Raw genomic sequence first — 25,053 nt, 5'->3', positions numbered from 1 at the left:
TATCAACAACAGTGTTGACACAGGCCTAGTTACCCGTGACAGGCATTAAAAGCAAGACAGCCTGCGGCAAACACAAGAGGAACTTAGAGATGAACAGCAGGCATTTCAAACTGAACCTGGCTATGAATGAACTTTTCAAAAAAACAACAAATCACACAAAAAAAAATCCCACACTGAAGGATTGCAGCCATGCAGAATGGCGTATTTAAAAGGAGTGTAGATGTGGCATTTGGGGACATGGTGGGCTTGGCAGTGCTGATCTAAGGGTTGGGTTTGATGGTCTTAGAGGTGTTTCCAGCCTCAATGACTCTGTGTTCTGTCTCTGCACTCTACAGGCTGAACAGTAGAACCCACCACATCCTGGAGTGCAGCAGAGCTGAGAGAGGAACTTCCTTAGAAGGGGTTTTTGGGGGAGATCTGATATTGGACAGCAAACACACAGAGAAAAACACAGGATTTGCCTCTACATAGACAGCACTTTTTTTTTTTTTTTCAAATGAATGTAGAAAAATGTGGTTACAATAAAGAAAAACAAGCAAACAAGGGTCACTAATTTATATATCACACCAAACAGCTCTCTCTTTAACCAACAGAACCAGGAAGAACAAGCTATACATAATAAATTCTTGCTGCATTATTCAATGAACTAACGAGGAATTCAGTGAGAAGAAGGAAAAGAAATGCATCTATATACTCAAGGTAGTAATGCACAAATAGGCATAAAAGAGTGCACTAAAAATTCTGGAATTCTGTGCTTCCCTTTTTGGCATTTAATAAATAGCTAGAGATCACACAAATATCTTAAAAGTTAAAAGTTTCCATGTCATTTTTACTACAGGTATTAGAAGTATAAACTGTTAAGTATATAAAGATAACCTTTACACCTGATTATCCACTTTTAATTATGTAGTAAGTTTTATAAGCCAGAGTATACTATATCCCCTCTTAAAAATTAAAAGAGTTCTAGCAAAATACCAAATATTGTGAGGCACTCTGCTGTAATTAAGTCTTTTTTTTTGAAATGCAAGTGAAAAAAATATCCTCAGCACAAAATCAGACACATTTCTGACAATGCAGTTCTTATCCTGTTCATTTCTATGTATTTCAATGCTTTAACATAACAATATTAGAATTTAATTTGGAGACAATCTTCATGGCACAGTGCATTTTTATTTCCCAGCAGATTCTTCATTTGTGCATTCCCCAGGATTCTGGCTGTCTGGCCATGACCTACTCTGTGGCTTCTGAGTGGGTTGTTTTCCCATAGCTAATTCACCACCTTGTTTGAACTTTTCAGCATAATAATCAGAGTCAAAGCTAACAGACAAATCTGGAGGACTCACATAAACATTTCCATTGTCTATTGTGAGCTTATAAATCCTCTGTTTGACTCCTTTTGATTGCCACTTTGGTGTTGGTGATGGCTCCTGAGGATTTATTCCTTCATACAATCCTTCTCCTGTTTCCAAGGTAATTTTAAAGTTATGCCAAGGACAAACAATACATGCTTGTCCATCGATATCCTGCAGGAAGAAGAAGAAAAGATAGCAAGTCATCTTCTAGGACAAAAGGTATGTTTGGTTGTAAGGCTGTCTGAGGTTATAAGTTTCTCTATATAATGTTCAGATAAAAGCATTACAAAAAATCCATTACAGTTTTCACATGACCCTATGCCTCTGCATTATTTTTATTTTGCTTACATACCTCTATTTCTCCATGACATAAAGGGCCTCCTTCATCTGAAACATGGCAGAATACCATATTACTTTATGCAGCAGATTTTATGCTTAATTCTAACAACACTGAGATCACAGAGATCTTACGGTAGCAGCGAGAATCCAGAGCGTGAAATTTCCCCTCATGGTAGAAAACAACAATTTCTCTGCCATCGATTTTGGCTGTTATTCTTTGGGACTTCTTTATGTCATCTTCTTTGCCAATGAATATAAGACCATCTGACTGCACTTCAGCTCCTCCTGTGCTTGAGCTGTGTGAATCCACTTCCTTAGAACCCATGGACAAATAAATGAAAAGGTCACTTAGAAAGCAATTCACATTTGGATTTCATGTTAGGAGAGGGAGAAAAGGTTTCAGTGAAAGACTATCAACATGAAGAGGTAGAAAAGCACAAGAGCTTGGTGACAATGTTCAGTTAGTGTGTTCACAAACAGAACTGACAGGACAAGGAAAACCTGCTGCTGGAAACGAGATACCTGAGGCTCAGGCAAGATAAACTCTAAATCACTATTTGTTTACTCTGCACCTAAACCACTTTCACCCCTCAAAACCCACATGCAAACGAATATAAGGATGGCAAATGTAAAATACTATACAGTTCAGGTATGCAACAGGTAACATTTACATGTAAATCAAATAATTTTACATAATATGGCTAGAAATATAAAGTTATTAAAGTTAATAAAATATTATTCTGCAAAGGAAAGAAGACATTTTATATTGAGAAGCTGTATTCAACCCAACATTTCTAGCAAATTTTCCTGCCTTTCCTTCCCTCCTCTTACCTATTTCAAACATATAACAGACTCTCCCTTTCACAAAAGAGAATATAAGCAGTTTTATGAAAGCAACCTTCCCTTTAAATTGACTTACAATTAGCTACTGTGTTCCAGTTCTTCCCAAATTCCCAATACAACCTTGCTTCCTCAGAAAAAAAAAGCTAAACCAGGTCTTTATAAACACAGAAAAGGGAACCATGGATGGGGGGAGGAGGGGGTGTCTCTCTGGCTGCAGGGGGCTGTACCTTTGGTCCATACCAGATTGCAATGGAGATGAGAAAGCAGATGAAGAAATGAAGGCTGAGGATGATGAGGTCCAGCATGGCCTCCCTTCAGGTCTGTCACCACTGCCCTGCCTTGTCCCCATGTGTCACAAGGTGCTTCTCAGCCCCTCTTTAAGTGCAAGCTGGAGGCAATGGGGCCAGGCCCTGCAGCACCCTGTGACAGGACTTCAGGGGCTCAGTGCATCAGAAACTGGCTCTGCCAGGGCTGATAAGAGCCAGGGACACGCTGGGGCTCGCCTGATAAGGGAAGAGCAGAACTTCCAGTTCCCCCTGCTGCTGTCCTCACCATGAGCCCAGTCCTGCTGCCTGCTCCCAGAACCCTGCTCAGAGCCACACATGGCCTGTCCTCAGGATCAGCAAATGCAGGTTTCCTCTGAAGCCACCGTGCTGGGGAGACTGGTTTAAGTGCCAGTGTGGCATTTCCAAGACCAGTTGTGAACTGATCTGCACGTGATCAACTGCTCAGACCAACTCCCTGCTTTCCAGTTCAAGGAACTGCCACCCAGTCTTACCCAGAAAGTGAAACGTCACTGCCAGGCTCACAGGATGATCCAGTAAAACATTCACACTTAGTTTTTTCAGGAGATAAGCAAGCTAACCACAGGAACAAGAGTAGGAAATCCCCAGTTTTTTCTATCCCCTTTTGGCTGATTCTCTCTATAAACTTTCCAAATTGCCAAAGACACTAAAATGCAGAAGCCTGTAATTAAAACTTCTCTTATTAAGATGCCTCTGAAAAACCCTGTGCATATAAATGTACACATCTCTAGAAACAGAAACATGCACACACACACACACACACACACACACACATATGTATTTGTGTACGCACATATCTGTTTGTATCTCCCAGCCAGTATTAGAATACATCTAATCTCCAGCTCATCTAGATGACTTCTTACATTCAGCTTAGATTTTGCACAAATGAATTATCCAGGCTCCCATTCTGAAACCTGACTGAGACCATCAGCAGCACATTGTGGACCCCAAGCAGCCTAAACTGTGCAAGCAATCAGTAGCCAAAAAGTTCCTTTAGCAGCTGGTACTTGCGCACTTACCTGTGAACAAATGTAGAATAAGGACTACGCTGGCACGTCAGCGGCCCTCCAAAAGAAAACACTCAAGGCTACCTTCTTCCCTTAGATAAGAGGAAATGGGTCACATCACCTCCTCACAGATCCTAAGACAGAATCCTGAGCTATCGGAGCAATTCCGAGTCGTGCAAGTGAGTACACTTCAGTCAGTAAGAGGAAAGGTTGTTTCCAGGCTTATGCAGAGTAATTTAGCCTTCTAACAGTTTTTTCCGGATATTTTCTTAAGAGGTTGGCTGCTTTGATATTTTCTGAGTTACTGCAGACAGTATAGACGGAATTGTTCCTGCTGCCAAGTGCCACCTGGTGGGAACAGCAAAGGGGTTTGCAAGTAGTGTAAGGGCTCCTTCTCCAGCTGGAAACAGAGCTGGATTTGTATTTGTAATTTGTGGCAATTCACTGCTGTACCCTGCTCTGAATAATTTTTCCTTATTTTGGGTAAAAGGAAAAATACCCCTGCTGCAGGGCACATTTTATTTTACTTTATTTTATTTTATTTTATTTTATTTTATTTTATTTTATTTTATTTTATTTTATTTTATTTTATTTCGTTTCATTTCATTTCATTTTCTCCCTGCTATGTTTCCTTGTAAAACTTCAAAAAGCATGTAAGATCAGCGGGATGGCAGTTGCTACACAAATTGCCCAGATGTTATTCTCATTCAGAATTCTGAATTCTCATTCAGAACCCGAGTTTTGGTTATCATTACAAAGCCTTACCAATATTTTGGTCATATTTGTGGATTTTGGGATACATCATTCAGAAATAAAATTGGCCAGTCTGTTGTTGTGAGGTTTTTTGGTAGTTGCTGTTGTTTAAACCCACCAGAAGAGTCTGGATGTGACCATTTCATTTCAAGCAGGCTGGTGCAATTCTTGCAGTCGTTAACTAATGAGCTGCACAGACTGAATAGGGGACCGTAACAGGCACACTGCAATGGGATGTATATGTCTGAAACCTGCCCTGCTTGTGGCCAAAGGTGTCTAAAACATTGTTATAATTATTCCTGCCTGGTGTGTTTTAAGGCAGAGCAATGAAGACTGGATCCTCCTCATTTAGCTCTGTTGCTGTTCATAAGATTTTTCACTGCACTCACTGAATCAGCTGACTTTTTCTTTTTTTTCATCATTTTGACATTACAAATAAAACCTATACTTTTCTGTGATGTGAGAGCTCTGTTTCTGTGTGATTGGGCAAGAGCAACTTGCAATCTTTACAGCTGGTAGCAAATGTGTTATTAAAACCCTCAGCACTATGATGACAGCTCACGTGTACAAAAATGATGGACAAACCAAAGCAGGTGGCATTAAAATCTAAGTGGCTGCTTTTTTGGTAATAATGGTGAAGCCTAAACCACCCCCTCCCCAAACACAAAGGGGCTGTAAAGCACATTCCCAGTGACTTGTGTCAGCCTCCCTATCTTGTGCAGGATCAAATCTACTTTGGTCATTCTTGACAAATATTTTGAAATAAATTTCAGTGGCAGAGTTTAGATAGCTTGGCAGGCTGTTTTCATGTTTAAACACTTGGAATTCTTCACTTTTTTCCTCCAAATTGCTCATCAGAAGAGGCCTGCCTGAAAACCAAAATAATTTCTCTTTCCTGCTCTTGGTGGCAGCATTTTCCAGGCTGTGAAGCCTTAGTCACTGCAGAGGACTCCTCAAGGTTCCTCTGACAGCTGATACCTCATACAATTCACAGGTCCCTTGCTTATATTATTTTCCTCGAAATGCTCTCATCTTTTTATGATCCTTCTTAAAAGATAAAGTCACAAAGCAGAATCAATACCCTGAGCATTCACTGCAGTTAATCAAACAGTTGCCTCTTGTGACTCCTTTAAGTCATACCCACATGTCACTCATTTCCTTTTCCACCACATCATGTGGTTGGCTAATGTTCTCCTTCAATTTCTCTAAAATTTTCAGGTGTATTGCACTTTTTTTGAACTGAAAAAATGCAGCCTAGACAGTTTTTTGTTCACCATTTTAATGGTTTTCCCTTTCCTTTTCTTTTGACTTCAAACTAGTCCATGATTATTTTGCCTGATTGATTTCAGATACTTTTCCAGCTAATCAAGACTCCTTTGGATTTTAGTCTATCCTGAGGAGCCCTGGTAGCTCTCCCAGGGTGCATTTTCCCAAGCTTAGCAAGGAGTGCATACTCCTGCATTCAGTTACTTTCCAAAAAATTACGAAACAGCACTACATTGCATTCTTGCAGACCAATTATTTTATCTGGGGAAAAGGCACAAAGTAAAATACAAGACTTTTAAAACTCATTGTCTATATAAATATTTGATATAAATAGTTGGAAGACAAAACTATTCAGATTTTATGTCCTATTTTATGTCCTATTTGATAACTGGTTGCAAATATTTGAGAAGAGACAAGCAAACAAATCTTTTGTTCTGCTTTTAGAAAATGAAAGTGAAACAATATAGGATTTTTCACTGGCTTTCACTGCCAGAAGTGCAGTTTTATCTCCTGCTCCATATTCTCTCCAGAAACTGCAGTTTACACGACAGTTCTAAAAGAGCAAGTTTTGCAGCCTGTATTGCAAAGAATGTTTTTCTGAGCATTAGCGTAAAAGATCTCAGATAAACCTTGAACAGTGACTTATCTAATGTCTAGTTTCAATAAGATTCATCTCCTACATATTTTATCACAGCTCACTTCAAAAATTTACTATTAATGGTAATTTTCATGTGTGTTTAGGTAAATCAATGTCAGTCTTATTTGTTTCATTCTCTGTCTCATAATGAGTGCGTGCATATCCAAGGAGGTAAGAACTACAGCCATTTTAATATCTTATTATTATGTTATTACATATTATCCTGCTTGTCCAGATCAATGGTACATTTCCTATACGGAGTCTTTATCACATTTCTTCCACATAACCCTTCACAATGGAAATTTCTTTGATAAGCTAATGAACCTGCCATCCTTTCATGTTTAATATTATTCCTGGATGCATTTGTGCTATCATTTCTATAGTAAACTGTTAGGCATGACTGCTAGCAAAGACTGTTTGCATCTAAACCTCTTTTTTTAACAATAAATATTTCTGAATCTAATAATTCCCTGTAGTTGTGTTGATGACAGTAACAGTAAAAAGGAAATTGTTTTTGTAAGAAGCCAAATATCTCATAGAGCTGAAAATATATCATGTGCCACAAGAAAAATGTATTTTCAAAATACTCCTTCCACTTCTGTACCAGTGAGGGAGCATGCCCCAGGGAATCCTGATTTCCAATCCTAGAGGGTTGGAAATTCCCCTCTGTGCACAGAAGGCAGAGCCCAAAGCCTTCAACCCAGATTAATTTACAGTCACCAAGGAGATGCACAGGTCTGGCTTCCAGTGAAGAGTGGAGGGGACTGAACAACAACCATAAAAAATGCCAAAAGGCAAGGATGCACCGTAGGTAAAGCTGTTATCATCGCTTTTGTGTTGTTTTTAGCATAACTACTATCAGTGATTTCAACAGCAGCAAAACAGAGCATCAGAAGGCCTGACACTGCATTGAGGCTGAAGGACTTCTAGCAGTATCCACCTTATATATAATCAGTGGAAGTTCCTCCTTCCTGTGCCTACATCCCTATAGAAGCCCTCAGTTCCTGTTAGGGGATTTTTTTTTCCCCTCATAAAATGTGAAAGAATAATTAAGTGTGTTTTAAATTATTTCATCATTCCAATGTTGCTGAAAAAACCTAGCTTTTTAATTCAAGAACCTCATATTAGAATGCACGGAAGTTCTTGTTCTTTCAAATCAAGAAATAAGAGTACTGTAAATTAAGATCAATTTGTACTATCATTTTTATGTATGAAGACCTTACTGGAAATTAGGAAGATTTCTGAATGCCCAATTAATTCTTTCTTCTAAACTGTCAATAATATGCTGCTAAGGAAGACTTCAAGAATAACCTTACTGTTTAGTCTATGCACAACAGCACCTCATCCATGCCCTAAAATTATTCTCTCCCTTCAGCTCTGCTTTGCCAGTCTGTCCCATTCACAACTATTTCCATAATTTCAGTCAACACTTGGTCCTCTTGTTTGTTCTTTAGTTAGTTCCTCAGTTCCTCTTGCACGAGTCACATAAAACATGCCATATTTTACTGCAGGTACTGTGCCTCTGACTGCTTCTCATGATTACTTTTCAGAGTACTCTGACTTCATCTTGCAACAGATTCAAAAGTTATCCAGTTATTTGTCTTGTAGACTGGGTAAGCAACATCCATATACTTACTCCCAGATCTTTTTTTCTTCCCCCTGCCAAAGACTGTCAGTATTTAAAAAAAAAAATCAGCAATACCTACCAAGTGTGGCATCTGTCCCTGTACATACAGCATAATAAAATACTTTATTTTCTCACTTCCTGCTCTGAGAACTGTCCCGTGCAATTCTTGGTGTACAATGAGTAATAATCTACTGGATGCACCTCTGCAACCATTTGGGCATTTTAATAGTTTCATAAGTTACATAAAGGTAAGAAGAAATTACTTTAAATACTTTAAATACTTTAGAAATTACTTTAAATACTTTAGCAACTAAATTTAACACATTTTAAAAAAAATCCCAAAATCCCAAAACTAAACAAAAAAACTCAGATGTAATTAAAAACCTTTTACTATAATTTATCATTTTCAGGCTGTGGTCCCAGAAACACAGAGGCTAATCTGTTACACAGCACTGTTACCTCCTTCATGTTCTCCCTCTGCTTCCACAGATATCAAGCTATTTTAAAAGATGCCTACAAAAACCAGCTAGAAACAAAGCCTAGGAGCCAGAAATATGTGCTTTATCAGCTCATGTCTTTTTTTAAGAGAGGTACTGCAGAATAATCTCCTAAAATTTTACTCTACAGAAAGTACAGAAACACTGGCATAGCATCTCATTAACTGTAGCATAACTATAAACCATAAAGATTGGGTATTATGTGGGACTACACAACAATATGGAAATTCACTTAGCCTAGAAAGGTCTTCAGGACAGTGCATGACAGATCTTGACACCTTGATAGAAAGAATTCAGTACATTAGACCAATTTTATAGTATTTTTTTTTTTTTTAAACAGGTTCCAGCCCATTCAGTTATAAAGAAGTGTAAGATAATCCTGTTGTTTTCTGTGGTGATTCAGGGCTATGAAAGAAGTCACATGCCTGGAAAAAGTGCTAGCTTCTGCAAAATGCAGAGGACCATCAGCTCAACAACACAAGGTTTCACAAGCATATTTTGCTGGTATTCTGTTCTGTATTGCCACCCCAGCAGACTTACAACTTAATTTAAACTCCTCATCGATGCGCTTGAAAGAGAGATTGATCTTTGTCATTTTCAAAACACAGTTGCACTCCAGAAGAATCAGCAAATGGTCAGTAAATGGTGGCATTCATCAGCAAATGGTGGTTCACATACTGGGAATGTGAAGTAGTGGTGGAAAGGACCTCAGTAAACTATGCAGTTTACATACTCTAACTGGATTAAGGATGAGAAAAATTTAACAGATATGTTAGAACTCTGTCTGTGATCTGTAAAAAAGGAACCTCTGCTTTCCAGGACACATCTCATCTAGCAATTAGCACCTAGAAAGTTTTCCTTCGTATGCAAGCTAGATTTTGCTTTTTGCAAATATTTTCCCCCCATGCTCTCCTTATCCCCCAAAACTTCTCACCATTCCTAGAAGAAAAGAACCACAACCCTATATACAATGACATTCACATTTCTCAGACTTCATTTTTATGTCCTTGTTTCCAAGTATTTCTGATTTTATTGCACACAGAGATTTTACAGTTCTGAAATAGAAAAGGCCATAAGTTGCATAAGTTCCATAAGTTGATTTTTTGTTTTAAGTAAACATAACTTATTTTCAAACCTAATATTCTGTTCTTCAGCAGGTGCTGCTGACTTTATGTGGTGAAAGCTGTTGTAAGCCACTTACATTTTTGTAGTAGATAGTGGTGCCTGAAGACATAATGTGAGACAGAATAAAAAACATCCACTTTTTTGGAATGTACTTCTTAGCAAGTATTATTTGTTAGTTTTCCATATAACAAGAGTTTTCTGCACTCTCTGAAAACACTGAAAAGCTACAGCAGCACAGAAGGGGTTTAACAGAAAAGAGAGATTTCTGTTGTGTCTCACTACTTCACATCCAAGGTTCATATATTCACAATACACCTCAGAGAGAATGATTGCATAAATTGTCACTTCAAACAAGCACCATGCAGACTGTCCTAAACCATGAACTTCAGATACATACTAAAAAAAAAAATACAGCTAAGTGTAGCAACAATTTCCTTCTGTTTAATATCAGCAAAGCCTTCCTCATGCTGTGGCTGTGGGGTATCAGGAGAACGTGAGGGCACAGGATACAAGCAGAGAGGTGACATTTGAGCACAGACCTCTGGTCCACATCTGCTTCTTCCCAGCTTCACCATCCCTGTCTCTTCTCCTCTGCTGATACTTCCACGTGTCTTCTCTCACTCCACCTTGGTGAGTAAAGTAGTAAAGATGGAAGCATCCTGCCACTTCTGCTCAAAGAAAGCATTTTGGTAGAAAATGCTTTGGCCATGTGGAACTTCACAAACTGGCCATCATCTGGGGGAAGTGGAGAGGAAAGTGCTGACCTCTTCTCCCTGGGATTCATGGCAGGACACATGGAAATGACTCAGAGCTGTGTCAGGGGAGGTTCAGACTTGACATGAGGAAGCATTTTTTTACCAAGAGCAGGGGGCAAACATTGGAACAGGCTTCCTATAAAGGTGTTCAATGCCCCAAGCCTGTCAGTGTTCCAGAGGCATTTGGAATACTGCGTTTTTAATACAACATTAACTTTGGGTCATCCCTGAAGGGGTCAGGGAGTTGGAAGAGATGATTCTTTCAGGTCTCTTCCAAATGAAAAAAAATCCTTTATTCTTTGCCTTGCCTTGCCTTGCCTTGACTTGCCTTGCCCTTGCCCTTGCCTTTGCCTCCCCTCCCCTCCCACTTCCCCTCCACTCCCCTCCCCCTTCCCCTCCCCCTTCCCTGAACTGCCCTGAACTTCCCTGAATTTCCCTGAACTTCCCTTCTCTTTTCTTTTGTGAACTTTTCTAAACTCCTCTGAACTTTTCTGAATTTTCCATTTCTGAACTTTTATTTTCTTTTCTGTACTTTCCTTTCCAGAATTTTTCTTTTCTTTCCTGAAGTTTCCTGAACTTTCCTAAACTTTCCCAGAAATCCCTCTTCCTCTTCCTCTTCCTCTTCCTCTTCCTCTTCCTCTTCCTCTTCCTCTTCCTCTTCCTCTTCCTCTTCCTCTTCCTCTTCCTCTTCCCCTTCCCCTTCCCCTTCCACTTCCCCTTCCCCTTCCCCTTCCCCTTCTTTACTTTCTTTTCCTTTCTTTTCTCTACTCTAATTCACCAACATACTGTTTGCATGGAGGTTCTCAGGTTGTTTTTCTCCCCATCTCAAGGGACTATGGTGGCTGATTATTGTGTAAAGTGTTGCAAAGCCTTTGCAAATAAAAAATTAAATAATTCAGAACAGAAAAAGTCTCTTCCCTGCTTGCCTAAGGCAAGTCATTTGAATAGAAGTGAGAAAAATATCATTTTGCCCATTATCAGCTCCACACAAGGTGGATAATGGGTTTGTTCTGGGCAGATGCTGGGGCTTTTAATAAAAATTCTCCCAAATAACTCTCTCAGGCTGCTATTCAACTGCAAGACATACTTATCATCATCCTCCTTATTATTATTATTATTACACCACCAGCATTACCATCACAATTATCCATCAAAACATCTAATAGCTCAATTGTAGAAGATCCCAAAGGACACGACAGAAAGAAAAATCCAATTTCCAATTATCCTGTTGGAGCTAAAATGCTCTCATTACTATCAGACCTGTTCTACAACATCTGAGAGACTGAGCCCTTGTGAGAGATGCTGTCAGGTAAACACTGGCACAGCTCTTGCAGGGAGATGATTCTCCCACTGAAATCTACAATGTTTATTAAGAAAATGTGCTTTTTTAATTTTATTTTTTTAGTCTGTATCTGTTTTTAAAACAACCATTTCAAACAAAAGCTATATCTAACCTAACATTCTCCTATATTAAACATTAGACATTAGATATAGCATCAGTTGCGTAAGTTTCTTTCTGTCTTCATCTTTTCCAGAATATAGATCAGATAATCCTTACTATCAATTTCATACTCCACTCTTTTTGTAACTTGGGAGATATGTCTCCAAATTAACACTTCAGTATTTACTATTTGAAATTTCTGTAATAATCTCTGAGAGTAAAAAGGCTCTGAGAGTAAAAAGGCCTCCCAGCAAATTAGGGAGACCAAACCTAAAAAATTTACAGTCTGTGTTGCTATTGCTTCTAATTCCCCACGGATAGGCACTAACCATCCAAGTGACAACTTACAAAGGACACTGCGCAGAATTATACTTTGTAAGGTCTCATAGAGAACCCAAAAATAGTTAAGCACTGAAATTGTGCTCTACCATAGGAAACAGTTCTTGTAAATTACTGAAATGTTTAATATTACAGTTGCAATGGCACTGTTCCAAATATTTTAACCTTACAGCACAAGCTCTTCATTACCTCACTAGCCACCCTTCCATCATTCATCGGTTCATAGTTAATGTAATTTTCTTTACCCTTTAGAGTTCATATCAGGGAATGCACTCAGAAGAAAAAATTCCCTCAATTTATTTTTTTTGGCAGCAAATGTTCTTGGATAACACAGCACTGTAGAAGAAATAATTCCATTTAGCACCAGTAGAGCTAGCCATGACATCCCAGCAGCTGGAATCAGCTTGTAGCCATGTTTGTCTACAGACTAATTGCCTCATCTGGTACACCACTATTACTGGCAACTGGAACAGGTACTCTGTAGGACAAACTGGGAATAAAGCTGCAATCTGAAGGTGGAACTTGAAAAAGGGACTTGGACCAGAAACTTCTTTTGAGAAAGTACACAACTGACATGTCATCCTGTCAACCACATACTCACAAGTTTCTCCAACGCAGAAATGGTTTGTTTGAACAGCTGCAGGCCACTTTGGTTACTGCCCAGGCAGCATGTCTATTGAGTCAAAGAAGCTGCTTGAACAGGCTTAGAATATGGAAAATCTGCAGCTTTTTCTGGAGACCCACTCTACAAAGACTATGTAGGATTTCTTAGTTTTGAGGGACCTGAAGCAATATCCTAATTCTGAGCAACTTTAGCAAGCACACGTCATCCAGGATCTCAAGCTGCATCGCAAGCAGAGCCTGTCATCACTTGGTTAACCTCAAGAAGCAATTTAGGAGCTGAATTGCCAACCAACACATCCCACCAGCAAGCACTGTGAAAAGAACAGAGGGTTTTCCTAATGTAACACAGCAGCTGAAAGGGGGTTGTTCAAGCCACAGATCACTGCTGTGGAGACCAGACACTTCTGCCCAGTCTTCTTCACTGAAAAGAAAACCTTTGTCACACTTGTCTTAACAGGTGAGAGTCTTCCAGAGGGAGCACCACCCACCACTGAAGCAGGCACACTTTCAAAAGAAAGACCAGACCTTTGAACAGGAGGAGTTCAGCTGCAGGAGTTGAAGCATTTTATTTTCTCCAGAAAAAAAAACTGGTAGTTTCAATAGCATCCAGCTATTGAAACTTCCAGCTCTCTGCAAGTGTAATCAAAATGGTTAATCTGCCTTTGACATAATAGCATGGAGCTTATTTTGGATTCCTCAGTAAGGAGGGCTCGGGTGAGGCAGTGAAACCAAGGCTTCCCCTTTCTTGTGAGTAAAGCACATCCAGTATGCTGGGTGAACAGAGAGAAGAGTGGTGAGAAAATGGTAAAAGATTTTCTGGTTTTAGCTGTTCACAAGGGGATATACTATGTATTTGGGAATGACAAAAAATCTTCTCTACCTGTCTTGATTGATATTGGATTTATTGGTACAAATTTATGAATAATAAATTCACTGTAATAAGCTGCTAGAAATTCATAAAAGCTACTGGTTCCTGTATCCTCTTATCTGGGTTTACTTGGAATTGTAGTATTTTTTATAATTAATAAAAGCCTGAGTCAAACAATATGTGAGGCCCAACATCGTATCTGTTCGTCCTGACCGTCCTATCCCCTGACGCTTCTACGTTAACTCAGTCAAATTTTTCACCTGTGATTGCAGGAACAATCCACCCCATCCCTAAAGTTCCGGGGACACAGCATGCCAAGAACAACAGCCTTTACCAACCTTGCTTTTCCTTCTGCTTTCCTAGCCCATGGAAGAGGGTTCATCCCGCGCAGCGGCTCTGTTCCCAGAGCGGCTGCTGTGCCCCACCGTGGGTACCACACCTGGTACCCACCACCTGCGAGCGGAGCCTAACCCCTGCCATGTGCCTGATGCAAGCCTGGAGTGCATTCTCGGGAACAGAGCCTGTTATAAATGATCAATCATGAGCCAAATTATCAAAAATGCGGAAAGATTTATTTATCTTTTTGCGCGACCGAAATACGATCCTCAAAACCACCACAGCCAAAGAGGCAGCGTCGAGCCCGGGATCGGCGCTGGGTGAACCTGGATCCGACCTCTATCGCATCAGAATCCCCCCGTTCACGAGAGCCGCTTCTAACGACAAGGTTTTATACAGTTTATTGTGCCCGAGGTGAAGGAGTCCCAATTTCTTTTGTAACTCTTCCCATTCATCACTGTTCCTTTCAGTGTGCAGAGCTGGACAAAGATCGTCTCCAGGTGGATAGTCAGCGTTGATGGGCTCTGGGGAAGCCATGTATTCAGATGTATAAATCTGGTGTCCCTTGCTATCTTGATTGATGTTGTCTGTGGGACGATGATCGCTCTTAGGCGGTTTCTGATGACTGGAGATACCGGTGATCATCATCCTAGAAACATCTATTCTTACGCTAAAGTGTCGATCGTTATCTTAGCTGTGTCCGGGAACCTTAGAATCTGAATAGACATCTGCTCTGGCCGTGTGTGGTCAGAGACATGTTTGGATTTCACAATCCTTATAAATACATTCTTTAATAGCATGAATTATTTCTAACATATATTGCAGAGCCAATATTGGTTCGGAAACCAAGGGTACCAAACCCCCCAGGAAGCCCTCACTGCCGCATCCTCGTTGCCACAGCCGTGGCTGTCCCCACCGCAATTCTCTGCAGGATGTGCCCATTCCCTGCCAGGATGCAGCCGCTCCCTAGGCGCTTACCAGGAGCCACAGGTGGCCCCCAAAGAGCAGCGTGACCCTGGGCTACAGCTGCCAGCGTGTCCTGGGGCTGCAGGAGCTGTGTCTCCCACCGTGCCTGGGCAGGTGCTGCTGCAGTGTCCCTTGTGGCCGGGGGTGACAGCGGGGCCACAGCGGAGCGCACTTGGGATCCCCTTTTGGGCACAAATGTCTTTCCAGAAGCTTCTGATCGATGTAAATTGGAGAGACTTTTCCCAGTATTTTTTGAGCTCCAAGGGAACATTTGAAATTTGATTTCCTCATTTTTCCTTTCATTACTAATTATCTACTAATTTATCTTACAGAATTATCACTGGGGCCTTCTGTTACTCTTTTATCTTTTGCATTTCATCTACTGAAAGATGATTTTTCTTCTTCAGCTGGTCGCTTTTCCTTTCTTTTTCTGTGCTGACACCACCACCGTGGTTTCTCAGACAGTTTTGACCGCAGTGTTTCTAAGGCTCATTTGAGGCAAAAAACTTTGACATATGCCAAAACAGTGCATGGTTATCCTAACAAGAGCTCAAAAGCACAAATGCCTCTATGGTGTGTCCTTAAATGCTTTCACTTTTTGGCTCCCTGACTGTATTTGGAAGTGCTTTAAGTGTGTGTGAAGGGAAAGGAGCACTGTGGGTGACACGGTGCCAGTGACAGGCTGGCCATGGAAAAGGCTGGCAAGAGAAGCCCTGGTCCCCAGGAATCACTCGAGCACATGTCCAATGTAAAATGCCTCTTGAAAACAGTTTACTGCTTAGCAATTCCTCTTTAAAAAGAGGCTACACACAGGGTGTCATACTAACTGATGTGCCTGTCCTATAACACATCTCTCCCTATTTAAATTTATCTAAAACCTTACTCTCGGGTTGCTGTTGATAATTGCTGCCCTGGGATGCGTAGGATGTCTGTTTCAGCCCCCGCAACTGAAGAACGAGTCTGGACTCTTCACTTTTCGGTTTTGAGGTTGTTTATTAATTCTTATCTATAAAATTTTCTTTCTGCCCATATGAGGTCCACTCTGCAGGGCAGCCACAAGCACTCTGACTGCCCCCAAGGTGGTGTTGTCTTTTTGTACTGCAAACTACGTATAACATATTTACCCTTAATTCCCAATACCTATCACCTATGTTAGACAGTGCACTTCTACTCTAAACCAATCCCAAAGTGCCAACATCACTGCAGAAAATGAAGAACAAGAAGAAGAAGAAAGGCTAGACATGCCCAAGTTCCTCCATCTTGTCCCCACAGCCCCCATACCAAAAATCCTAAAATCTACATTTTCACCCTGTGGTCATTTTGTTATTACACTATTCAAGCGTCTGTGACTTTCAGGTCCTCATACAAAGTTGAGGGGGCTCCAGGGGTCAAAATCATTCCCCAGGTGTTTTGGGCTCCATGCCAGGGTCTCCAATCCCCCCGGCGGGGTCCTCGGCAACTCTGGACACCCGGAGGGATGAACTGAGTTCCGACACCTTAGCAAAGGTTTAATTCTCGAGTTATTATTATGTATCATTCAGCTGCTTGGAACATTGATTGAATCCTGTATTGGAAGCAAACTTAAGCATTTCTAAGGCATATCATTTTTTTCTGGCAGTTCTTGGTGTGACTGTAATTTGGGATTTTGCACTATGTTTAAAATAATCTCTATGCAATTATAGTAGATATAATCAATATTTTGAGTTCAGCATATCTTTTTATAAGAACTGATTATATGTAATTTTTACTTGGTATCCATAATGTCAAATAAAGAGGTGGGAGTAATGTTAAAGAGATAGCTGGAGATGCCATATGAAATAAAGAATATAAGGAAGCCTCAAAGCACTGCAAGGTAATTATTTTATTACTTGGAAAGTAATATTTTTGCATATTTTTTTTGCTGTTCCTACCCATACAGTTGTAAAGTAATGTGGAGTATGCAGTACGTTATTGACATACTGGTGGAAATTGATTTTCAGGTTTCATGTTCATAACTTCCTTGATCATTCATGTTAGTAGAGCACAGGTGAACTTTTATTACCTTTCCTTTTGCATTTGCTTATATGTGGTGATAAGAATATGAAGTGTAGAGTGCTAGTGTTAAAAATCCTCTTCTAATCTAGACCCCACAGAGGAGCTTTGAGCTCCAGGTATGGTTACTGACAGAACAGTTCAGATATGTAACCTTTTCTGGCAGGAAAAGCTGAATTTACTATTTTTTTCCAGAAAATTACTTTAACATCTACTATTACCTGATTGAATAGTTCATAAACTGTAACAACAAAACTCAGGCCATGGATCAGTAAGATGCATTTCACTCATTTTTAAACTCAAAATTGTGTAATTTTAAGCAGTCTTGAAGCAAGACAAAAATATCTACAATTTTTAGTTATTCATTGGCCTGGCAGCTGCTGTTTTAAAGCAACCTGATCAGGCCAAAGTAGAATATAAGAAGGCTATTGATATTGAACAAGACCAGTTACTATCAGTTATGTTCAAGATCCACTTTTTCTCTCCCTGAAAAGTGTAAATATGGAGTTGAATACAGGAACAGAGCAGAATTCAGGCTTGGATCATGTTTTCTTGAGGCTTTTAGTTCTGTGGTAGCTTTAGAGAAGATGAGGTATGTATTATTTTTGTGTCCAATGTCGAATCACAGTGAACTTCAATTTCAGTGTATTTAAGTTTGTATTTAGGCTAAATAGCAGTGAAGCTTAGAAGGGAAAGCATGAATTGAAACAAATAAGGAAATTCATCCATGTTTGGAAATTTCTCTGTTTGTAGTTGAAGAAACACTTGACAAGGCTCCTCTGCTTTAACTAGTTTATCCAATTCATCTTGTTTTTCTTGTTTTATCTTATTTTTCCAGCTTTCACCATGAAGTGGATTGTTAATGAATTTTGCTGTTAATTATTTAAATGTATTTAAAATGTTAAATGTATTTAGAAACATGGTGCATGAAAGCCTGTTGCAGTATATACTCACCATGTACTTGGGGTGTCTTTTAGAGATTTGTGACACATAAGTTTGCATATTAAGTCAGTCTCTGACTGCAACAAAAACCTCTATTTTTCTGAAGTTCTTAGTATTTTCAATATAAATACCTTCTTAAAGTGTGATTGTTGGTGCCTGATTTAAAGGTGCCTGATACTGGAACTGCTCAGTTTTGCATTCAGATTCTGCATTTTTATCACTATACAAAACATTATCATGCTTGGATGTAGATCTTTCATGGCATGACTTAATGTGCTTTGTATATAGTCAGTTGTGCAGGCAGGTTTATGTAATATATACAGGTTTTGCATAGTTGTTTGTAATTAGCTTAGGAAGCTAGGAAAGCTTTTCATTTAAAATAAGAGGACTCGGAAGGCTGTGCAGAAGTATCAAGGTAGATTCTGCTCAGTGATTACCACATTAACACTTGACTTCATAGAAGGTAATAGAGTAAGTTTTGTAGACAGAATTTGTTCTCATGACATGTAGCCTTTAACACTAAGTCTTTCTCCTTTTATTAATTCTTTTTTTTTCTAGTAAGGTGATGAAAATTCCTATGAGAAGTCTAACCATCCAACCAAACAGATGTCAAAGGGGGCTTAGTAGATCAAAAGCTCTTGGAACTCTATGTGAGGCAAAGGATATTGAATACCAAAATTCACTCTTAGGATTTCTAATTCAGTGGATGCCATTGCTGATACACAGATTAGACATAATTTCTAGAAAAGCCTTGTCACATTGCGTGTCATGACGATGTAACTCTATAAAGTTTCTTGATCCTGTCCATTTTGATAGGGCAATAATTGTACTTCAGATTAATAGTTAAGAGAATCCTGTGTTATCCTCCATCCTCTGACTAAACTCAGTGCTTTTAAGCTTTTAGCTCTGCTAGTTCGTTCCCTGCATTAATAAGTAGGCTTGTTTTTCCCTGATTTAAGATCATAAAATATAAATCATCCTATTTCTAAAGGTACAGTTCTAGACAAATCTGCCTATCAGTTGTCACGGAACTAACTGGATTGTTCAATTTGTTTCCTTAATTTTAATTTTTTTCAGGAAAAAAAAAAATCCCTTAAAGGAATTGTTTACTTTTTAGTCAGTTTCAGCAGCAATGAGCAAAATTTTTAGGGTAATCAGTAGTATTTGTTTGGCAGTTGAACCTGCTAATTTTGGTTAGAATTTGAAAGCCATTTGTGTATTTTCTGGAAAACTTAGCATGTTTGCATGGGATTTTCTTCCTCTTTTCTAGTGGTGACCAGCAGAAATAATGTATGTAGGAAGCTTGTGGAATTATCAGGAAAATAAATATTTAGAAGCAGTTTGAGTACTTTACTGTCTCTCTCCTAAGAAGGAAACTCCTTTTCATCAGAACTACCTAATTTTCATCACAAGAGGGAAAGGTGGGATTCCTACACATCCTGAACTCGATTGCCTGTGCTTTGTGTGCTGCCTTCCCTGCAGATGATGACAGGAGTTACCCCAGGGCACCCTAGCTTTGACCCACCCAGCGCTCCCAAGTCCCTTCCAGCATGACCTTGCAGAAATAATCAGTTTACCACGAGGTGGAGCTGTTAAACGCAGTTAACGAGGGCCCTGTTTTCTCTTTTTCAGCTCTATTGATTTTTTTTCCACACTGAAATTTCAACATGGGCTGCTGCTGCTGCTGCTCTTCTCTTTGCATTCATAGTGCTAGAGATCCAATGAGGCTTTCTTTTTTTTCTTAAGGGTTTATCCCAAGTGCTGTCTGGGTCTACTCTTCTGTCTGGGTCAACTCTTACTTTGACTTCATGCAAGAGCCAGAGTCAAAATTTGTACTCTTGAAGTCACCTCAGTTAAGTAGTGTGCCTCAGAAGGTGGACAGGTCCTACACAATGCCCTGGGACTTGTTATTGCTCAGCTGGAGACAGGCAAATATGGCTTGTTACTTTCAACATTAATCCATTGTCCAGCCTATTATGGTAATGTTGACAGTAGCTGGAAAACTTGTGTCAGGCCTCCAGCTCTTCAGAGGTGACTGCCACCATCATATTTTCTGGGAAAATCCCCTTGCCCAGGATTTTTCTCCTGGCAAGCTGAGAAGCCTCAGAAAAAAAGGAAAACGATATTATCTCATTTGCTTCTCCTGTGTTTTGCTGCTTTAGAATGTGGTTGGAGATTGTTTATCCAACATGTGAATTGTTTTGACTTAATGACCAATCACAGTCAGGCTGTGTCAGGACTCTGGAGAGAGTCACGAGTTTTTCATTGGTATCTTTTAGCCTTCTGTAAGTATCCTTTCTGTATTCTTTGGTATAGTTTTAGTATTCTTTTATATAATATAGATCATAAAATAATAAATTAGCCTTCTAAGAATGTGAGTCAGATTCACGCATTCCTCCCAAAGATGGGGGACCCAGAAAATACCACAGGTGACAGGGTGGGTAATTTGACCCTGTTGGCAGGTGGCTGAAAGACATCAGAATTCATACAAATGAAACAGGAGGAAGGTGCAGAAAAGGCAGAGCTACACCACCTTTGGAAGAAGATGCTCTGCTTACTGAAAGACAGTTCACAGAACCAGGTTAATATGGTGAACAATAATGTTTCTGACTCCTACTCATCTAGGTACATACAGAGTATAGTGCAGCTGGACTTAAAATGGAGCTTTAAAAGGGGCTGTGGGCACTGGGGGCACTCAGGGGGATGGCAGCACTGTGGGGGCTGATGGGCTTGGAGGCTTTGAAGGGACTGGGGAGGCTATGGGTGTGCTGAGGCTATGGTGGGGCTGAGGGCACACCACAAGTGATTCAGTGCTCCCTTTGCTTCCTAGAGATCTCTGTCCGCTAGGTGTTTCCAGAAGAGCCTCTCTGTACAGGACCAAGGGACTGAGAGGGAGTAGGGGGAGATGGGCCAGCCATATTCCCTCTGTTCTCTCTTGTCCTAGCCCTATTTGTACTGGGTTAGCATTGTGCCCGTATATAGTTATGTCTCAGTCTGTCTCCAGTTCTACCTCAGCATGTACAGAGCAGCAGAGCTATACACAGTTCTGTGTCTTTAGTTAGAGGGACATGGAGGTGCAGCTGGGTACTTTGGTCATTGATTGTATAGCTCTGTATGGGCTTGCGTTGTGTAGAGCCACTTTTATACAGGAGTCAGTGTATTTACACAACACAGATTGTTATCTTTATCTGTCTCTCAATTGCTGTGAAAACCTGCCTTGCACTGTACAGTTTTCTCACAGCTCTGTGGGTATTTAGAGAGGGCCAGGGATGTTTGTCACTTTCCCTCCATACATGGATCTGTACAGGCACCACTGTGAAACCTGACAGTGATGAGATGGTGTGAGCTCGTAGTGATCTGTCACTTGCCATGGAGTCAGCAGAGACAGAACTATGTGCAGCAAGCTTGTAACAGAACCTGTTATTTGTATGTAAGTGCAGGTAAAACCTGTAACAGATTTCCTTTTTTAACTCAAGTTGCCTTTGTTGCACTTCTCTCTGGGCAGCATGGCTGGAGCAAGGTGCAGTCAGCGAAGGTTTGAAACTGAAACAGGTGTTGGTTGGTGTCCTTGGGAGCAATTAGCCTGCCTTAGGATCCAGGGGGACTCTGGCAAGGAATGCTGATGGGGGCTGGGGGAAAACAGGCAGGCCTGCCCAGCTGATCCCCTGGTTCATAAAACCAGGCTAAGAAACCATAAAAGGGTTTGGGCAGGGGTGGAGCCACATGTTTGGGGAGAAAGAGCTGCAAGGACCTGCTAAGGAAAGCTCCAATTGCCATTGGGAAAGTGGGCAAAGGAAAAAAAGCCCCAATCCAAGAGGGCATCTCCCTTCTTTCAGGACACCCCAACCCAAACCTGTCCATGCTTCTAGGCTTGCTCATGTCCTGCTTTTTGGGTTTGAGCATGGGCAAATCACCTGCCCATCAAAAGTCACCCTTGATTTTTCGCCTTGGCCCCCAGAGCCGGAGGCAACCTCCTGCCCCCAGGGCGAGCGCTGGAACGCAGCCCTAGGAAGGCTGACTAGAAATCAAGGCAAAGCCCGTGTGATGGAGGTGTCCTTGTAGTAGTATGGGACAGGCGTTCGGAAGATTTCGGGCTGTGACGGAAAATTACAGGAATCCTTCTGCCCCCCTCCCCACAGATAAGGATCACCCTTGGAATGTAGCCAAACAGGTAGCCCCCCTAACCTATAGATGCCAGTAACTTTCCACTCCATACTAACCCTAGAAAATGTAGCCAAACCCCTGTCTGACGTAGAGAAACCCCTTAGTCCATAAATACCCTTGAGACCCCTCAATAAACAACTTTAACCGTCCACCACATTGGTGTTAGCATCCGTTATTGGCCACGAGGGATCCCAAGGAGGAGATCGCAGTGCTGGACTCCGATACCAGGTCATTGCGGCCTTCACAAGAAGGCAACATGTCCTGTCACACTCTGAAGAGATGGGACATCCTAATGCACACTGGGACCCTTTTGGAGCCTTGACTTGGGCTGAGAGGCATGCAGAGGAGCAGCAGTATACGGATCATGGCCAAAAGCGCTGTGGCTTTTTCCCCAGGCTGTGGAGGCCTTGGGGAGAGGATGCCTGGTAGCAAGGCACAGACAACCTGCCCACATTGTGCTGTCCCCTGCAGGTGCTGTTGGCATTGATTGTTACAGGGCATTGGTTGTTGCCTTCTAGCCCCTAAAATCAAGAGTCAAACAAGACCAAGATGACCAAAAGTACTTGCCATTTCGTGGCGCTCCTCCAGGGGTGCTTGTGGCCAAATGCACACATGATGCAGGGCTTCAGCACTTGTAGGAGTTTTGCAAATGAGCATCATGGACAAGAATCCCCAGTTAGAAGTACAGCTAATGAAGTCATTGCCCTTCCTGGTGTGGAGCCCTGCTGAAGCCTTCACCTTGGTTCTAACGCCCCCACTGTCTGTGTCAAATTACATGGGAAAGTGAAATGTCCTTGGTTCACTGAAGAAACAAGATTCAAAGAGGATTCCAGGAATGTGTTTGTCTAACAGGGTAGGAGAAGTACTGCAGTTAGCTAAGAAACTAGAGACTTAGATGAGAATTATCTACAAAACTACAACTAGATGAGAAAAAAGTAAAATGCAAAAGACTTTTGGCCTCAGAGTGTCCCCTAAGACAGTGGGCAGAGAGCACGTCCCTTGCAGGTGAGGCTCATGGGTGGGAGGCTTGTGTGGCACCCAGACAGAGGGGCCTTGAGGGTCTGGAGAAGGAGCAAGAGGTGGCTTGTCCTCCTCCAGGAGGAATTGGTGGTCACCAAACTGCAGTGAGAGCCTGTGAGCTCAGCTGCCTTTGCCCCATCCCAGTCCCTGTCCCTGGGCCTAGGCACAGCTGGTTTTGCCAAAGCCCCAGGCCCCAGCCCCTTGGTGCTGGAAGCACCAGAGTCTGTGCCAATGTCAGTGGGGTGGAGAGGGGGGACACAGCAGGGCTGTGCCCCGGGGGGAGCCAGGGAGGCACCTGCAAGTCCCTACCCAACTCTGCTCTCTGCAGCCCAGCAGAGCCCTGCACCACGGCTCTGCCTGGGGAAAGAGGTGCAGCAAAAGGAGTTTTGCACTCTCGCTAAACCCTGGGTTATGTGGGTTGTCAGTAATGATTCCATGTGGTGTTACATTTTATTTTAAATGGTATGCTCTGTCTCACCCCTCAAAAATGTACAGTTTATTCCAAGCCTGTGATCCTCCCCTGAAGTATCGTGTATCTGCAATCCCATTGGCACAAGTCTTATTCCGCGCCCGCTTTGAATCTCCCTGTTAAACTGTGTGGGGAGACCAGAGAAAGTCTCTTGGCCCTTTGCTCCCTAGGCTCTCACTCTCTCTCCCTTCCTCCCCTTTAACCTCTCCTCCCTCAGAAACCATGCTGGTCCCAGGGGTGGGACCCCCAATAAACCCTCAGCACCCTCCAAAGCCATGTGGAGTCTCCATGCCTGCCTGCGGCTACCAGTGAATTTACAGCTTAAAGGGTCCCCAGGGATCCCCCCCCAAGCAAACTGCATCAATTCCATGGGGCCTCAGTGGAAAACTGCTCTGTTTCTGCATACATTTTACACCAAAAGGAATATACCCCCAGGTGAAGACTTCTCAGCTGTGTGGAAGGATAGAATGTAAGAAAATAAAAATAGTACAGAAGGTAGTCTCACCCCTGAGGAGTTGCAGCTGTACTAATCACCAAAGATTAGGAATAGGCCTGCCCCTAATAGGCCACAGCTGTGTCCAATGAGGAGTGCTACAAAAGGGTGGGTTAGGTGGTTGTGAAGGGAGTTGGAGTTTGCTGGTTGTGCTGTGAGGAAGAAGGAGTCAGTGCTACAAGGAGATGCCCATGAGAAATCACCAAGAAGGTATTGAACTTTTGCAATAATATGGCAACACAGCTGGACACTCAGTCAGGGACAGCTGGTGGGAGGTTTTGGTGTCCTTCCTGTGGGACCCACCAAGAAAAGGCCTTCGGTAGAATACGTGTACCTGGGCAGGGCACAGAGATGGCGCTGTAGTGCCTCCCTCACTGCACTTTGGCCCAGACAAGAACTTGCGGCTGGAGATAAAAAACCATGCACACATTAGAACCTCCTGTTTGGTGGGCTGTGTTGATCACCAAACCCACAGTTAAAGCAGTGATCTTCAGGAATGTGCTGTTCCTAGAATGATCCATTGCTGCTCTCTGGCTAAAGCAGAACAGAGTCACTGGCAGTGGACTCTACATCTTGGAAAAGGAGGGTGGCAATAAGGCTACAGCATCCCTGCAGCTGGGCAAATCACTGGGCTGTTATATGGGTCCTTGGGCTGTTCTGGTGTAAAGATATGGGTTTGGTCTCTTTGGTTTGGCCATTCTCCACCTGTCATCCTCCCCTTTTCCATTTGAAAGCCCTGTGCCAGTGTTTATCTAACCGCATCTCTCACAAGGGCTCAGTCTCTCAGATGTTGTAGAACAGGTCTGATAGTAATGAGAGCATTTTAGCTCCAACAGGATAATTGGAAATTGGAT

General features: G+C 41.6%; 1 protein-coding gene and 1 long non-coding RNA gene across 2 annotated transcripts; one reads left to right on the top strand and one right to left on the bottom strand.

Moving 5' to 3' along the window:
* Positions 1–456: 456 nt before the first annotated feature.
* On the bottom strand, positions 457–3,064 carry RFESD (Rieske Fe-S domain containing). Its single transcript, XM_054652839.2, is given in 5 exon segments — positions 457–1,523; positions 1,705–1,739; positions 1,824–2,004; positions 2,762–2,850; positions 2,853–3,064. Coding segments are annotated over 5 exon segments (690 nt in total). The 5' UTR covers positions 2,884–3,064; the 3' UTR covers positions 457–1,169.
* On the top strand, positions 3,019–13,955 carry LOC129133216 (uncharacterized). The gene is made up of 3 exons (XR_008535925.2): positions 3,019–4,025; positions 8,053–8,115; positions 13,368–13,955. It is a non-coding gene; the product is annotated as an uncharacterized LOC129133216 (long non-coding RNA).
* The last annotated feature ends 11,098 nt before the right edge of the window (positions 13,956–25,053 follow it).

Source organism: Agelaius phoeniceus, chromosome Z, assembly GCF_051311805.1.
Source record: "Agelaius phoeniceus isolate bAgePho1 chromosome Z, bAgePho1.hap1, whole genome shotgun sequence".
Classification (NCBI taxonomy): Eukaryota; Metazoa; Chordata; class Aves; order Passeriformes; family Icteridae; genus Agelaius; species Agelaius phoeniceus.
Note: the sequence above shows the minus strand (reverse complement) of the source record. Positions and strands in the feature narration are given on the sequence as shown.